Here is a 17,319-nt window from a genome sequence, read left to right as displayed (position 1 = left end):
CAATGTGCGGGTCAGGCGCGTCCGCGTCTACATATCGTGAAATCAGAATTGGGTGGCGTTGTCGCTCTTTCGCGCCGTCCCGCAAATGAGTGAAGATCAGCTCTTCAGTTCTCAGCCCACAGCAGTCTCGTGGTGAGCCGCCGGGGGGGGGCGGGGCGCACTCGCCGACACCCCCTCCAGTGAATAAAGGAATCCTCGGGGATATCACCGCCGCCATCAAAGAATGCATCGGCCTGTTGTGTCAACGCGGGACAGAGCCTTGGCCCGGCTGCAGCTGGGTCTGTCGGCGTTCCACAGGTGGTAGCTGTGGGCGTGACGCAGTAGACATCTGGGATATCTCTGTCGAGGTGTGGTTCCCCTTCGTACACTGGACCGAGGAGCGGGAAAGCACTGTCTGTTTCGTCGTCGGCTTCAGCGGACACTGACGAGTACGTGATCATCTTATGCCTCAGCGTAACCCTGTACCTGCAACGTTTTTCGGTTCCTGGCTGCTGTCGATTTCTTCTTCCCCTTGATGTGCGTGCAAGCGCGACGCTGTGGTTGTCCGGAGTATCTTTCTGGGCATCCGGTTCCTCTTCGTTCACTCGAACGACAAGCGTGGGGCTGAACACTGGCGTCGCATCGCTTATTGGGGGGTTCGTGAATACGTTGCCTTTAAGCGGTGGAACCACCATCCCGCGCAGTGCGTTGGATATGCAATTCTTTAGGATAGCTGTTTCACGGGCTGTGCGTGGATGCGCGACGCGGCGGTTATCCTTGGTAACTCTGTAGAAATAGACGTCGTCAACGTTGAGTTCACTGATGAAGTAGGGAATGCCCGTTATTTCATCAGTGGTGCTTTCACCTTCTGGCAAGTAATGCACATGCTCCACCAGCGCCTCGTAGACCGGCATAGGTTTGGCTCGGCGTTTCGTTCGTCTCCCTCTGCCAAGCGTCTTGCGTGGACGCGAGACGGGGCTATAGTCCTCAATAGTTTCGACTTCAAGTTCCTCGTCGACTCGACCGATGAGCGAGGGAACAACCGCTGTGTCGTCAGCAGCTCCCCACCGGAGATTGGACAGGAGTCGCGCTTTATCTGGGAACACTCTTCGACGACATCGGCGTGGACGCGTGACACGGTACTCCTTCTGGTACGCTCTCGAGTAATATTGCTGCTCTTCAGTGACTCGATCGGCGAATGAGGCACCCGCCCGTATGCCGTCTGCGTCTCCTGCAGGTTGCGAGTGGAATTGGCCACTCATCTGTCTTCGCGTCCAGCGGAGATGGGGGAGTGCTGGAGCTCCTGGTAGGGCCCGGGGGATGCGTGGACACGGGACGCCGTTGCTGTTCTGGATCTGTGAGTGGACAGAGAGTTCGTCTTCGTCGACTCGACCGAGAAACGACGGGACATCCGCTTGCTGGCTGTAGGTGCTCACGTCGGGGGACGTGAGCAGCGGCTGACAGCAGCTCATGAGAGCACGCCAGCCACTTGAGAGAAATATAGCGGTTTCCTCTAGTGGGGAGAGGGGTAGTGGAGGCTTTTTAGCGGGTGCTTGCACTACACGCCTTTGATATCCAGAGCGCTGAGAGGAAGTACACTGCTGTCGGATGACAGGAAAGACGTAGGAAGGAGGTGTTTCCCGCATGGCGAAAAAGAACAGTTTTGTTTAGTCCCCAAAAGGACGAGAAATTTTAGTTTTATTGTACTTGTATAGCCTAATAAAACTTTTTATAAATGATAGCGAATCCACTTGTCAAAATGGGGGAGTCGAAAACTTACTTACAAGGGGTAAAAATGATCCACGATACGCTGCATTGTTTACATTTCGCAACATTTTATCCACATTCCCCGTTCTTGCCGCCTTTAAATCTTGGCCCACGCAGTCGCGGTATTTAGGCGTACGAAAGGTAGCGCCAGCTACACGCAAACCAATAAATCGTTGATTCTCCGTCGCCAGCGGCGGGAGCGACATTTGAATCTTGCCGTCCGCGATGATGAAGTCAATCAATCAAAGATACAGTCTCTCATGGAAGACAGGAGATGATACCCCATAAGCACGCCGCTCTGAGGGTGCCACCTTCGGGTGTTCGATCTGGTCTGGTTCCGTGTGACGTACCGGTTACCGTTTATTGTGAATTGTTGCGCGTACGAGATAGCGGTTCAGCTCTGAGGAATGAGGAAGGCCCTCGTGCCAAGAGGAACGGTGTTTCCTGCCATCAGTTGCCTCACGCTCGTAGGAGTCTCGTGTAAAGTTGAGCAGTAATTGATCGAGGACGGAAAAAGCAACATGATTCACAGAACAACGTCGTCTCCGATATGACCGTTATACGATATTGCTGATCTGACCGGATGGTAGCACATCGGGAAGTGGCACGCCAGCTCCACAGATACATGACGCGTTTCATAGTTATCGCTCTTTGGGCTGTCATTACACCTGCACCACACGTATTAATACAACACGTGTGTGAGTGACTATAGTGTCTGGTATTGGTGGTGTCAGTCGTATGCTGTAGAAGATCAGCTACTTCCAGCAATTTTATAGTTCGGATTTACTTTTCGTGTTGCTTTTCTCGCTGCTGTTCCACCGTACCGAGTATCTGTAGAAATGTCGCCCTTCCACTGAGGACGTTGCGGTTGTGCGCGTAGTCCTTGGCGGGAAGCCTTATGCACTCGAAGTGCATCTTCATTCACTACAGTACCTTTCCCCGCCTAGTGTCAAAAGGCTCATTGTATCGCATTCTGGCTATAGAAAGCTTTTTCTACACTAGTGTTTCTCAGAGGCATCCTTTACAGCCCCATGTAGGGGTAGGTCCATCTTGACTCACGTACTTTCTGTAGGCTTGTACCGGGCTTTCCTTCTCTGTTTTCCGTCGTAAGCACTGCTGCCGTGTTTGACCGTCTACCATTGGGCTAGCTAGAGACGGATTTCCCCTCTCGCCTTACCTCGTGTAAGTTATTGGCATTAAGTCCTTGTGGAGTTTTCCTCTTTCACGGACTACGGTTCGGCTTACCGCGCAAGGCTTTGGCACGAGTTTCACGTACGACGTTGCATGAGCTCGTATGTTTACGTTTAATTTCGGGAAGCCACGAGGAAGGTGTTTATCCTTAGTCCAGCAAACCAAAAAAGACACATCCCTGCCAAAAAAAAATGTGCAATGCCTTGTACACGCGCGCACAGGACAGGATCCGTTTTCAAACGGGCCGCATGGTAACGGCACATTCATCACCATTTTCCGTGTCTTGTAGAAGTTTGACCTTGTAGAGTCCTCGTCGCTCGTGTGTCTCTACTTCTGTTGCACTGGAGTCTCGCATGCACGGTAGTACCGCCCCACATGCACGCTGTGTAGTTTTTCCTCCAAGGGCTTTTTATCGACATCCTTTCCAACAGACACTTCTCTAAACTTTCGTTTTCACGTCAATTTTTTTCGGGCTCGCTGTTTTTCGCATCACGCTGACCAAAACTTGACCACGGTGCCCTTACAGTTGGACATGTCAAAACGCAGCCGTTGAACAGCCAGCATCGGAAAAACACCAGATTCTCTGATCGGTTGCATACTTCTGATCTTCTTGGACCTCTGTTCAGGAGCCTAGCAGTTCTGAAGCCGGCATAGTTTGTCGTGTTCCTACCCCAATGCTGTTCTGTTTCTCCTGTTGGCCGCGATTGCGTTACGATCGATGCCCATCCGCTGGGCCGCATGCACTGGAAACAAAGAACAGTTTGTCTCGCGTGTAACAGTCAACAAACGTTTCGACGAATCGGCACTTATCTCGTCCTGCGCTCTACTCGTTTTCTGCTGCTTTTACTTCTTTTTTACCCAGCCCTGCTTCTAAAGGCGTTTTCTGAAGAGGAAACGCCTCATGGTTGTGCTGCCGCGATCATCGTTTGGTAACCCGGTAATCGTCACCATCTGTTACACTGGTTTTCGCTCGCTGTCGCCTCAAGCTTACCCGCTGGATTTTTTCAAAAGCTTGAATAGCAAACGGATTTCCTCCTTGTCTTCAGAAAGGTTGGTTATCTCCAAACGGTTACAGCCCAGGCTTCTGCTGCCTCCGGCGGCCAGCCCGTCACGCGTCCGTTCTTCGTCCCGGGAAGCAACGACACGCCGCCAGAAGGATCGCGGACATTTCTTCTCGACTTCGTGGCGCTTTGTCGACGCAAGAGGTCTCTCTCTTCAGCGCAGGCACACCGCTTTAGTGCCTTTCTCTTCTGTTTCGTTGATAAGCTGTGGCCCAATCGGGGGAATTTTCAGAGAAAGAATCGACACAACCATGACTTCTTCAGGCGCCACAACGTTCGAACCTCGTACGTCAAGGGCACGAACGTCATTTCTAGTCAAGGTCCATCTCGACACCCTGTGTCGTATACGTCACTTGGGCATTTTCGTGCAGGTTCACACTTTCAGCAGCCATGTTTCTCGATGTGTCCCTTTCGACTAGTCCTCAGTCAGTCTATATCTGCATCGGTTTACCTGCTTATTTATCTAAGTCTGTCTGTGCGTATGTATATAGGTGTGTGTCTACGTATTACGCTGCGTTGCCTACTTAACTCTGCCAAATACTAGAACTCAATCTGGGTCTGTTTCCCTACCTGTTCGTGTTCTTCTGCATCGTCCCACTGCCTCCCTTTAGCACAGCTTATGAACTCTGTGCTATTGCTTCATCTATCGCTTTTTCTGTAGAGCTTCTCTCCTCTGCCGTTCCTGGCATGCGGCTGCCTGTTCCCATGCCTACCCTTCCCCTGTTTCTCCGTTTCGTCCCTCGTGATTGTCGTCTCGCTTCCGCCGTGCCGTTCCCTTTCTGCGACGTCTGGTTCTCCGCGTCCACTCGGGCGTTCGGGTCTGTTCTTTTTGCCACCGTTTCAGTCCCAGAGCGTCCAGATTTTCCGAAAGAAGAGGAGCAAATTCTGGCGCAATGGAAGGAACGCAACACGTTCAAACGGTCGGTGGAAATGTCAAAAGGGAAACCTGTCTTCACGTTCTATGACGGGCCACCCTTCGCCACGGGGCTCCCGCACTACGGTCACATTCTTGCCGGGACCATCAAGGTGAGAAATATAGCTCTCTGGCGAAGCAAGGGACAGTCCAAACGAGACATATAAACACGGTGTAGAACGGCGTGAGACAACTGTGTGCGCCTCACGCGCATGCCACACCATACTCCTGTGCTTTTATACTCATGAACATGTATATATATATACATGTGTATGCTTGACCATGTGTGGATGTGTGTTTGCGTACGTGTCTACATGAACGAATACACGTCCCACGTAGAATGTGCAAATGCCTGCCTGTGCCTTTGCGCGTGCACAGTCACACTCCCTCTCACGCGAATGCATTCCACGGACTAAAATGTTCATTTCCTCTACATATGGACAGCCCACTGGTTCCGCTTTTTGGTTTTCGCTGTAACGACGGAGAGAAAGCGTGAGTATGTCGTCGCCTGTCACCCCCCTTGGCCTTCTCCTTATTCCAATTCCGGCTCTTCTTTTTGCGAAACTCTTCTTCGACGAGGGCTGCACTGCTGGCGCGATTCCCCCCCCCCCCCCCCCCCCCCGCGCCTGGAACGCGGGCGGTCCCGTGTCTGTGTTTCTCCTGTAGGATGTGGTGACTCGCTATGCGCACCAGAGGGGACACTATGTGGACCGTCGCTTCGGGTGGGACTGCCACGGGTTGCCTGTCGAGTTCGAAATCGACAAGAGCCTTGGCATCACCAGTCGGCATGAAATCGTTGAGATGGGCATCGACAAGTACAACGACAAATGCAAGTGAGAGACGACACCGCTCAAAACGTGGCGCGTCGCCACACTCCCAAAGCTAGCAGGAGGGTGGCGGACACGCCGCTTCGCGGTCTGCGTCTGAGTACGCGGTGCGCTGTCTAGACACACGGAAGTTAACGAACCTGACACGAGCTGCGGAAGACAGCGTCGTGCATGCATAGCCCTTCTATGGCCACTCGCGTGTTGACAGAGGCTTGGTTGGCTGCGGCCCACGAATCTGCTTGCAATTCGCTTTTCGCTCTCTCTGCGCTTGTGACGTTGCGCGCACGTCGCTCCTCAGGTCCATTGTCATGCGCTACGCGTCCGAGTGGCGCAGCGTCATCGGTGAGTAGTAGTGACAGGAACTCGAGTCGCAGATATCTCTTGCAGGTCGCGCCTGTCCCTTTCCGTCCGTGTGTCTGCGGATCCTCAGTTTAGGCAGAACGTAGTTTGTCGGGATGCGCGTCTCCGGTTTTCGCTGCACTGCTGCAAACCCCCACGGCGCGCGCCGACCGGCGTTTTCTCGGAGGCTCGCCGTGGCGAAGGCGCCAATGCGGCGTCCAAAAGCTGTTCCAGTTCCAGCTTCAGTCGCCGTTCTCTAGCTCCATCCTCTGCCTGCTCTTAGTCCTTGCTCTATCGTTTTCAGCCCCGTTCCGGTGTTCGCCTGGCTCCTGTGTTCAGAACGCATGGGCCGCTGGATCGACTTCGACAACGACTATAAGACGCTCGACACGAGTTTCATGGAGACGGTGTGGTGGGTGTTCAAGCAGCTCTTCGACAAAGGCATGGTGTATCGCGCGAACAAAATCATGCCTTTCTCCACCGCGTGCAGCACGCCGCTGTCGAACTTCGAGGCGAACCAGAATTACAAAGACGTGAAAGACCCTTCCATCGTCGTCGCCTTCTCGTGAGTGTGTCGCGGGGCCGGTCCCGGCATGCAGGGGCGGTCAACGCGGAACAAGAAGAGACAGGGGAGACGGCGAGACGCGCAGGCGCCTCGCCGGTGCACGCCACACGATCTGTTACGCACGGCGAGATCGCGCGGGAAATCTGGATCCAAAGGAACACGCGCGACCTCCGAGAGACGCTGTGAGCGGTGACAGTTGCGTTTCCGCATGCGGCCCGCGCAGCTTGCCAGGACGGCATCGAGCGTCTCTGTCCCTGCGCACTGCCGCTCCTCGCGGCGTTGCCTGCGAGACTCGCCGTCTCTTCCGCAGTTTCTCACCTCGGCTGTCTGCTGGGTGCTGAGCAAGGGTGCGCACTGCGGTCTCCCGCCGGTCGGCGTTTTCTCGGGTGGGTTTTCACGTCGGTTTTTTCCTCTCGTCGCTGCCGTGCGTCCAGATGCCTCGACGATAACGGCGGGGTGCCTGTCGAGTTCCTTGCCTGGACGACGACTCCGTGGACCTTGCCGTCCAACCTCGCGCTGTGCGTCAATCCCGAGCTGACCTACATTCAAATCCGCAACAAGGAGACGAAACGGTAGGCCGTCGACGTCGCGATGCTGCTCCCAGACGAGGATGCGCCACACACAGCATCGCGCTCGGTTTGGACGAGAGCGTTCTCTCTGCCTCCGTTTTTTCGTGGCGGCGTGGCCTCTCTCGGCTTCAGCGTGTGCTCAGGGTTCCTTCTCGCTTCTTGGTTTTTTCCAGACTGCGTTTGGACGTTCCGTGTTTGTCGCCTTTCCCCCCCGTCCCCTCGTCAAACCACAGCGTTTCGCGCTCTGCCTTGTGCCTTCCCTTTGCCTCTCTCGCTGCTGCAGAGACTGGGTGCTCTGCGAATCGCGAGTTGACTGGCTGCTCAAGCAAGTGAGTTGCGCCTCTCCTTTCTCTGCGCATTCGAAAAGTGAAGTTATCTTGCTTAAAAATTAATTTATCTACTGTATTAAAAATTGAACCTCCTCCCGCGCGCGCCTGACTCCGCTCTGTGCGACTCGAGAACGACGCTCACGACCCTTCGTCGCAGGGGAACTGGTTCGCCGCGCGTAGGTTCGCCGCTGGTGTCCCTGTTTCCGCGCCGTGGGATGCGACTGCATGCGGCGCCCCGGGACGCTTTCTCGGTGTGTGTGTATGGCGTTGCCGAGGACGACTTCCCGCTGCGTGTCCACACGAGCGTTCTTCTCCGAGGCACACTGCTTCTTCTCGGTGTCTTTGGCGTGACGCCTCACCGTTTGCAGTCCCGTTCGCGATCAGCATTCTCACTGTGCCCGGCTCGACGCGCGTGTACTCTCTCCTCGGGCCTCCTCGTGGCGGGGCCTGTGTCGCGGCCTCCAAAGCGCCTGCGCGCCTTTCCGCAGGTTCTGCGCCGCCTTTCCCTTGCGTTTTTTTCGCAGCTGAAGATGGACATCGCGACGGACTTCGAGGTCGTCGACCGCTTCCCCGGCGCGGCGTTGAAAGGTGCGTCGCTCCGTCGAAGGCCCCGCGGAAACGCACGGGAAAGAGAGAAGACGCGCGGCGAGAGGCGCGACGCAACGGTGGTGCTCACCGGAGGAGACAGAAAAAGCGACGGCAAGGAGGCGAATCAAGAGGGACGTGCAGAGAGACGGGGCGGGGCGGGGCGACGGGCGGCAGAAAGAGCGAAGTCGAAGAAGAGAGAACCCATGTGGACACGAGAAGTGCAGTGAGAGGGAATGGACGAGAAGGGGAGACACCCGACGCGACCGAGATGAGAAGCTCACTATAGGCGCGGACCTCTCCCGTCTGATTTTGCGTTTCTAGGCAAGAAATACAAACCGCTCTTCGACTTCTTCAGCAAGGACTCTCGCGAAGATGAAAACGTCACCTTCCGAGACACCGCGTTCCGCGTCGTCGCGGACGCCTACGTTTCTGACGATTCAGGTGCGTTTCCGCCGTCCCAGTCCGGCGAATGACACGCAGCGGCGAATCCAGGAAAAGGCCCATCCGCAGGAAGGAACGAAAGAAACTACGGGAGAGGACCAAACAGCAACAGACGAAACAGGAAGGGCCGTCGGCGGCCAGTTTTCGTCTCACGCGATGGTTCCTTTTCGTTGACTCCCCCCGCGATTCTCTTCTTTTCTGCCCATCGCCGTGGTCTCTGCTCTTGTTTCGTCACGGTCGTTATTGGGTGGCGTCCCGCTCTATGTGCTCCTTTGTTCCTGCAGGTACTGGCGTCGTCCACTGCGCGCCTGCGTTTGGCGAGGACGATTTCCGAGTGTGCCTGGAGCAAGGGTACGTCTGTTTTTCTCGTCTCGCGCTAGCCGTCTCTTTTGCCTCGTTTCGCCGGCTGCGAAAGCGAGCGAGGAAGCGGGAGCGCTCGTCAGGAGACAAAGAAGCGAAACCCGAAACGCAGCAGACGGTGTGCATGCGGAGAGGAGTTGGAGACCCGAAACTGTGGCCTTCTCTGTAACGCGGATTTTGCGGGTTTCTGCACCCGCGGCGTTTTTCCTGCCGCCGTTTCGTTCTCTTTCGCCTTGTAAAGTTTTGCCTTTCTCGGCTGGAAACCTGTTCTCCGTTCCCTTGCCCGTTGCCTGTTTTCGCCGCGTTTGTTTCCGCGTTTTTCTCCCACGGACCTTCGCCCGTCTCCCCTCCGTCTCCGTCGGTCTCGCGGTCGTCAGGGGCGTTTCCGGTGCGCCTGTGCTTCATCGTGTGGCGCTCGCCGCGCGTCGACGCGGCGTCACTTCTTGGTTTTTCCTCGGTCTCGGCCCCCAAAACGCGGGCTCCCCCCGTTGTCCCGTGCGCATGCAGCGTCGTTGTGCAGGGCGGTCCGCTTCCGTGCCCGGTCGACGACAACGGCGCGATGACGGCGGAGGTCGGACCCGAGTTGAGTGGGCTGTACATAAAGGAGGCGGATAAAGTGGTGAAGAAGCTTTTGAAGGCGGCCGATCGCCTCGTGGTGAACGCGGACTGCGTCCACGCCTACCCCCACTGCTGGCGCAGCGACACGCCGCTGATCTACCGCGCAGTGCCTTCGTGGTTCGTCCGCGTCGAGCACCTGCGCGAGCGGCTCGTCGAGGCGAACGAACAGACCTACTGGGTACCCGCCTTCGTCAAGGAGAAACGCTTCAAGAACTGGTTGGCGGAAGCGCGCGACTGGTGCGTCTCGAGAAACCGATTCTGGGGAACGCCGATCCCGCTCTGGACGAGCGAAGACTTCTCCCAAATCGTCTGCATCGGTGAGGCGCCAGAACGGACACGCAGCGGAACGCGGGCTGTGCGGGGAGAGAAGAAGAGAAACCGTCTGCCCTGGCTGCTCCGAGGAACGTCCACGTGAGGCGTGCGGGAGGAGGCGTGCGTGAGGAGGCGTGCGGGAGGAGGCGTGCCGCAAGAAGGCGGAGGCGCGGAAACAGACGGATGGCGCTCTCGTGGAGGGATTGGAGACAACGGGGAGACGGGAAAAGCCGGAGGACACAAAACGTCGAGGCGCGAGTCTGGTGAGAGCGGTGAACCTAGTGAACCTAGGCTGGGCGAGGAGTTCGGCCGCACCGGGGAGCAAGCTGGCGGGAGGCGGCGCGCGCGGAGATCGGCAATGTTCAGGGCGCCGCGACGGGTTCGTCCTCGGCCTGTCGTTGTCCAGTTTATCACTGCGTGCTTTGGCTGCATGCGTTTCGTTTGGCGATTCAACCTGCTTCCATGTTGCCGCTTCAGGGAGCCTCGAAGAGCTGCAGAAGTACACAGATAAGAAGCTAACCGATATCCACCGGCACTTCATCGACGACATCATGATCCCCGACCCACGAGGGGACACATACCCGCCGTTGAAACGCGTTCCGGAGGTAGGCCGCAGCGCGTGCCGCCGCCTGTTTGGTTTTCCCGTCAGATGAGCTTTGCGAGACCACGTGGAGTCTGTGGCGTTCAAATTCACCCTCTCTGTCTGCTTGTGCCGCAGGTGTTCGACTGCTGGTTCGAGAGCGGATCCATGCCCTACGGCCAGATTCACTATCCCTTTGAAAATGCGGAAATGGTAATGGAGACGCCTCGGGGCGGGATGGAAGCCAGGAAGTTGAGAGCGACGCGCGGGCGCAGACGCGCGAAGGGAAGCGAGCGGCAGAAACACGGCGCTTGCCACGGCGACTAACCCGAGAGTGACAGACGAGACAGTAACGGATTGGAAGGCGAGGCCGAGATCCGGGAGGATTTTTGACGACGACCGGAGAGCGACAGAAAGCGGGCGCGACACCGGGCGGGGGGGGGGGGGGGACGGAGGGTCAGGGAAGTGAAGACCTCGGAAGAAGTGTGACGGTTGGAAATGTCTCTCAAGTCGCGCTTCGCGTTTGCAGCCTCATGCTGAGCGAGGGAAGTTCAAAGTATCGCAGAAACAGGAAACTGAAAAGGACGGAATCGGCCGAGACAGCCCACGGGCAGAGGAGGAAGGCGGCGCGAAGCCCTCGGGAGGAAGCCGAGCGACTGCAGAAAAGAAAGGCAAGGGAAAAAACAAACGGGACCAAGCGTGAACTCGAGGGAGTTTGAGCGTCTCGGCTGTGTTAACCCTGTCTGCAGTTTCAAAAAGGATTCCCCGCGGACTTCATTGCCGAGGGTCTGGACCAAACGCGCGGATGGTTCTACACCCTCATGGTGATCAGCACAGCGCTGTTTGACCGCCCACCTTTCAAGAATCTCATTGTCAACGGTGAGAAGACACACCGGCCGGAGGCGCGCGTCGCGCGGGGAACGGGCAGAAGGCCGCCTGGCGATGGCAGCACGGCCAGCAACTCTCAGCCTTTTTCACCTTTAAAAAACGCCGCGTAGAAGCCCCGCGAGCGCGACACCCACTCAGACGAGAGAGGCCAGCGCCGCGGTCAGGAAAAGAGAGAGCGAGGAGGAGAACTCTCGGGGGTCGTAGAGTTGCCGTGAGAGCCTCCCTGGAAGACGCCAAGTGTTTTTGGGGCCGCCCGCGCCCTCCTAAACAACTTCGCTCGCGGGGAGAACCTTCGTGCAGAGGCAGCCGATGCCACGTTTTCGGCCGTCTTCCGTCCGCATGCTTCGTTTATATGCAGGCCTCGTGCTCGCGGCAGATGGGCGAAAAATGAGCAAGCGCCTGAGGAACTACCCGGACCCAACCGAGGTGGTCCACGCCCATGGAGCGGACGCCTTGCGCGTCTACCTCGTCAACTCCCCCGTGGTGAAAGCGGAGGCGCTGCGTTTCCGAATCGAGGGTGTGAAGGACGTCGTCAAGGACGTCTTTCTGCCGTGGTACCATGCGTGCAGGTACGAAGGTTTGAACAGCCTGCGCCCGGCCGCGCGTGACCCATGTGTCCCCGCAATTGTGTGGAGGCCTTGGAGCCAGCGCATGCGCCGGCAGGCTTCCTGTGGAGGGTGTGGACCTCTCGCGAGTCGGCGGGGGTTCTCGTGAGCAGTCGTCAAAAAGACGCGCGTACTGACGCGTCTGCCCAGTATGTCAGGAGCTGTTTGTGCGATTTCTCGTCGCGCTCCGCATTCGCGACCGCCTGGCCCTTCGCCTGTCCGCGGGTCTCCACGCGCCTTTTTTCGCGACTGTCGGTTTTTGCTCCGCGCCAGGTTCCTCGTTCAAGAAGTGATTCGCTACGAAACGTCTGGCCGGAAGTTCGAACCGTGCAAAGTTTCGGCCCTCATTGCCAGGGGCAACAGCATGGACCGGTGGATCGTCTCGTCCACGCAATCTCTGGTGAAGGTAAGAAGATGCCGCTCCACCTATGAGACCAAGCACCTTCCCGACACGCCTCTTACACCTGTCTGGCCCCGCAGAGATACGTGCATATTCATATATATATATATTCATATATATATATATATATGAATATATATATATATATATATATATGAATATATATATATATATATATGGGGTATGTATGAATATATATATATATATATATATATATATATGCACATATTTGTGGGGGCACGGCGATTCAGATGCCGAGAAATACGTGGTACGACACACACCGATTTGTAGTCGCTCAAATCAATGGCGAATCGGTGGGGAGGATCGACATGGATGTGGGTGGGATGGATTCGTGGCTGCGCGACTTTTTCTCTGTGGTGGGATCCGCCCCCGCCCGCGTGTCTCGAGGCACCCGCAATTTCCAGTCTACTTCTCAATCTGTTGAGTCGGACCCGAGAGGACGTCCTTCGGCGACTCCACTTTACCTCTTTTTTGGACTGGCTTCTTTTGTGTTTTCCCCTTCAGTTCTTCCACCAAGAAATGCAGGCGTATCGACTGTACACGGTTGTCCCGCGGCTGCTGCATTTCCTGGATCAACTAACCAACTGGTGAGCGCCGCTTTCGCCGTGAAAGAGGACGACTCTTGCGCCTTCGACACTGTCACACGGCGTCTCGATCCGTTTCGCCGTTTCCTGTCGCGCGTTTCCTTCTCTCATTCCCATTTGCCGGCCCGGTTGCCTTTGTAGGTACGTGCGCCTGAACCGCGACCGCATGCGCGGGACCATGGGCGAAGAAGAAGCCGCGACGTCCCTGCAAACTCTGTTTGACGTTCTCTTGACCACCGTCTTGTGCATGGTAAGCCGACGGGGCTCTCAGGTCAAAGCCCCCAGTCAGTTCGGGCTCCATTCGCTTCTCGTTCATGATAATAGACAGACACGTCTCTGTCTCGTCTTCTCAAAGCGGCAGCAGTTGGACGCCGGAAGGAAACCGAGCGTCCCGCCAGCGTGTGCCGCGTTTTCCTTTCCCTGTCCATCTGTAAAAGGGTGGATATGTGCATGTATATATATTTGGGTCTATGTGCCACGGTCGCGGCCGGTCGCGGCCGTGAGTGCTTCCGTTCTGTGCTGCATGCATGCCTACTTCCGTCACTGGTCTCAAGCATGCGTGGCTGTGTCGCCTCGCGCGTCAGGGCGTGCCGTCCACACAAACACGCATGCAGATCTGCGCGATGGATGTTTGCTTCAGGGACCGCTGACGCCGTTCATGTCGGAGCTTCTGTATCAAAACCTGAAGCGCGCTCTGCGTGAAGGCCATCCTCTGCTCGCGGAAAGTGTGCATTTCCTCATGATCCCGGAGGCGGCCGAAGACGTGCTGGACAGCACCATTGAGCGGCAGATGGGTCGCATGCAGACAGGTAAAGGCTTTCGCTCCTGCACGAGACCCGTGCAGACACACGTACCGAGGAAGCAGACGGAAGCGAACGAGCGCGCGGGCAAACGGACCGCCGCAGGCTGCGATCTCGCGAGGCAGTGTCGAGTCTGCTCTTTCCCGCGAGAGCGCGGATCCAGGGAATTCTCGGCGGGACGCGGCGCTTCCAGAAGGCTCCAAATAGCGTACAGTTCACGCACGCGGCAAGTCAGGACAGACCCAGACGGCAGAAAAGGATTCGTCTGACGCCGTTTGTCCGTCTTCGTCCAGCGCGTTTCTCGTTTTTGGCCCGTGTGCTCGACTCTCGCTGCTCTCAGTCTCCCGCCTCGTTTTTTCTTCTTTCGCATGCAGTCATCAACCTCGGACGCGTTATGCGTGAGCGACAGCGCGTGCCTGTGAAGACGCCTGTGCGATGCCTCACCGTTTTCCACGCCGATCCTGAATACATCAACGACATCCGCGAACTCGAGGCCTACGTCAAGGTACGCAGAAAACAGATGAATGGGAGAGAGATACACGAGACGACCTCTATCGTATCGTTTATACACGAAGGAACAAGACTGGTAACGCAAACGTGCGAATGACCGCATATGCATGCACGTGTATGCGGGTATGAATATCTCCCTCCATTATAGGTGTGCGTTGGGACCTCGACGCTTCGGGCGCTCCCTAGACAGATGCGCGATGCGTCGCAGACTGTAATTCGCCCGCCGAAAACAAACCAACCTTTGCCTGGAGTCGCCGCTTCGCCTGCTGTTTGCGTGTGGGGCGCATGCATGTGGAAATCCGGGAAAGTGTTTCCTTCATTTCCCGAGGCGACGCGTGTGTGTAGTCTGGACAAAGTTGCCTGCGTGAGGAAGTTTACGATGGGAGGCTCTCGCGTGGCGATCTGTCGGAGGTTCGTTCTGGGGCGGAAAGGCGTTGGGACGGGCAGTCCTAAAGTCCGAGTCGGGGGTTTGTGCGCCTGCAGGTTCTCCCACACATCGGCTAGTTCTCGGCGCGTGTGCCGCGAGAGAGGAATTCTCGCTTTCGCGTTCGTCTACACCTGAAACCGTTGTGTGCGTGAGTCGCGGCTAGCCGTTCCTGGCCCTTACGTTTTCTTCCGGTCTCTGCGTTCTGTTCGCGTGCGCAGGAAGAGTTGAACGTCATCGACTTGGACGTGAGCAGCGACAAGAGCGGCATTCAGCTATCAGCGACGCCCAACTTCAAGAACCTGGGGGCGCGCCTCGGCAAAGACATGCGCGCGGTCCAGGAAGCCGTGAGGAATCTCTCGCATGCGGAGTTGGAGAAGTTCGAAGAAACGGCGACTCTGGAAGTTCTCGACGGCAAACACGTGCTCGGCCCGGACGACTTGACGCTCCACCGGACCCTGAAAACCGGGGAAAAGGCGGATCCTAACCTTGTGGTTGAGGGTGACAAGTGAGACGAAGAGACGTCGAGCAAACGAAAAAGGAACATGACACACACGACCGTCCTCTCTCGCAGGCTCCGCGAGCAAAGCAAATGCTGCTTGAGACACGAGAGAGAAAAAGAGAGAGAAAATTGAGGAGGCGCGCTCTGTGCTCACGTGCAGGGGCGGCACTTGGTGACGCGTCGCCATCTTTTGCTGTTGCGTGAAAATGCGCGTTTCGCGTTGCGAGAGGCGTTTTCCGTGGGCAAATTGGTAGCGATATTTGACGCTTTCGGCGCTGCCTGCGCTCTTCTCTGCCGCGTGTTTTCAGTTCCGTGGTCGTCGTCATGGACTTCACGCCCGACGATTCCCTCCAGCGGAAAGCCTTGGCGCGCGAGGTAACGTTCAGCAGCTTGTGTGCTTTCCCGCTCGCCTCCTGTTGTTTCTCATCTTTCGGCCACGCGCGCCTTTCCCCTTGGTGTCGGCGTTCTTCTCGGTGTTGTTACTCTCTGTCTCGTTTCGCCTCGGCCTCTTGCCTGTTTGCGCCTTTCCTTCCTCTTCTTGCGCTTTCGCCCCGATGCGTGGTCGCTTCGGTCTTCTCCCTGGAGGATGGCCTTTTTTTTGTCAGTCCCCTTTTGCCTCCTCGCTGTCCCTCTTTCTGCTTTACTTCGCCTGGGCTTTTCGTCTCCCCTGCGGTTCCGCGCTGCCTTTCAGTGCTCTCGTGCTGCTGCATGCAGCGCTTCGCTTCGCAGCGGAAAGGCTGAAGCGGCTCCTCCCGCGCGAAATGCGAACGAACCCGTCGTAAACCTGCTCGTCTCTCTCTCTGCTGTCTCCAGGTGGCGAACCGCGTGCAGAAACTCAGAAAGCAGGTGAGAGTTGTGGCGACAGACACAACAGCCGATTATATATATGTATGTATATATATGATTTCGTGTAGACCTACACATGACTGGATGTACATCCACCGTCTCCATAGATGTAAGTATACCTCTCGATAGTTGCATGTGTCGACCGCTTTCGCTATATGGAGATGTATGAGGTCAGAGGAATCGGTAGACAGTTGTCTATCCGTGCTCTGCTTATTTTTCTCCTTTCGCAACTCTCTCGACTTGAGCAGTCCTGGATGGTGACATCTAGGTTTCGCGGTCACCTTCTCCGGTCTTTCCGTTTCAACGCTCGCTTCGGTGCTCTAGCCCTGCTGTATATGCAAAGCGTCGAGATGCATGAGTGCGCGTGCGCCTCTGTGGCTGTGTGGATGGTCCTTCTTTCCAGCACAATCTGAACCAAACGGACGACGTGAAGATGCATGCATTCAGCGAAGATTCGGAGTTCCACGCTCTGTTGCAAGAAGAATCTGCGTACATTTGTGCGTGCCTACGCCGCGAGCTGCATCTGGGAAGCCCGGTGGGCGAGGTGAACGGCGTCGAAAGCCCAGAGACGGTTTGCCGCGAGACTCTCGAAGTCGGCGGCAAGCCTCTGACGATTCTCTTCCTTCGCCGGTAAAAGCGCGCCGAAAAAACGGCAACGCGAAAGAAACTCCCGCAAATCGGTCGTCTGGACTCCGTGGCAAGAAGGCAGAAAAGACCGAGTAGCGCGAAACACGCGAGGGGGGGGGAAGGGCCTTCGGAAACCGAGTCCAACGCAGCGTTTGGGTGCGCCGCTGGTCGCGAGCGGCGACGAGTCGCAGCGGGCGTGTCGCTGCCACAAACACACTTTTGTTCGTTTTTTTGTCTGTTGCCGCGCGCAAGCGTTTTAGACGTAGAGCGCGGCTGACGTGTAGACCGCGACCTACGGACAAGTACATGGGCCGTGAAACGAGCGGGGACACAGAACGATGCAAGGGAGAACACCTCTCCATCGCAGGCGATTAAGCCCAGCCGACGGGACGGCGTCCTGCGACGATGTGTGGCTGAGGGGTTCTCGGTGTCTCTGTTTTGAAAAACCGACTACGCTCTGCTACTGCTCGCAGGCGTGAAAACGTTTTCGCTGTCAGGGTGCGTCCACGCACAGCGGCTCTCTCGTTGCGCCTCTCTCTCGTTTCTCTTCTGTCTTTGCTATGCTTTGCGCGGATCCTTCTGGATCTTCGCTGACTGGCTTCCTCTGTTTTGCGCGATGCCTGCCTCTCGCGTTTTCCGGCGGGGGGCCCTCCGCGGGCTGCCTGAGCTGAGA

General features: G+C 56.7%; 1 protein-coding gene across 1 annotated transcript; it reads left to right on the top strand.

The window, feature by feature from the left end:
• Window positions 1–4,249: 4,249 nt before the first annotated feature.
• NCLIV_002610 (putative isoleucine-tRNAsynthetase) lies at window positions 4,250–16,653 on the top strand (the record flags this gene model as incomplete). The annotated part of the gene is made up of 24 exons (XM_003879759.1): window positions 4,250–4,283; window positions 4,843–5,024; window positions 5,578–5,744; window positions 6,037–6,080; window positions 6,417–6,642; window positions 7,077–7,214; window positions 7,495–7,540; window positions 8,065–8,128; window positions 8,450–8,569; window positions 8,854–8,920; window positions 9,437–9,864; window positions 10,337–10,464; window positions 10,578–10,652; window positions 11,189–11,318; window positions 11,686–11,896; window positions 12,206–12,338; window positions 12,858–12,940; window positions 13,079–13,187; window positions 13,578–13,746; window positions 14,112–14,242; window positions 14,893–15,179; window positions 15,482–15,548; window positions 15,987–16,019; window positions 16,423–16,653. The coding sequence occupies 24 exons, from the start codon at window positions 4,250–4,252 to the stop codon at window positions 16,651–16,653; spliced, it is 3,303 nt and encodes a 1,100-aa protein (XP_003879808.1).
• Between the last annotated feature and the right edge of the window lie 666 nt (window positions 16,654–17,319).

This window comes from Neospora caninum, chromosome Ib (genome assembly GCF_000208865.1).
Source record: "Neospora caninum Liverpool complete genome, chromosome Ib".
Lineage (NCBI taxonomy): Eukaryota > Apicomplexa > Conoidasida > Eucoccidiorida > Sarcocystidae > Neospora > Neospora caninum.
The sequence above is the reverse complement of the archived record's forward strand: the minus strand, read 5'-3'. Positions and strand labels throughout refer to the sequence as shown.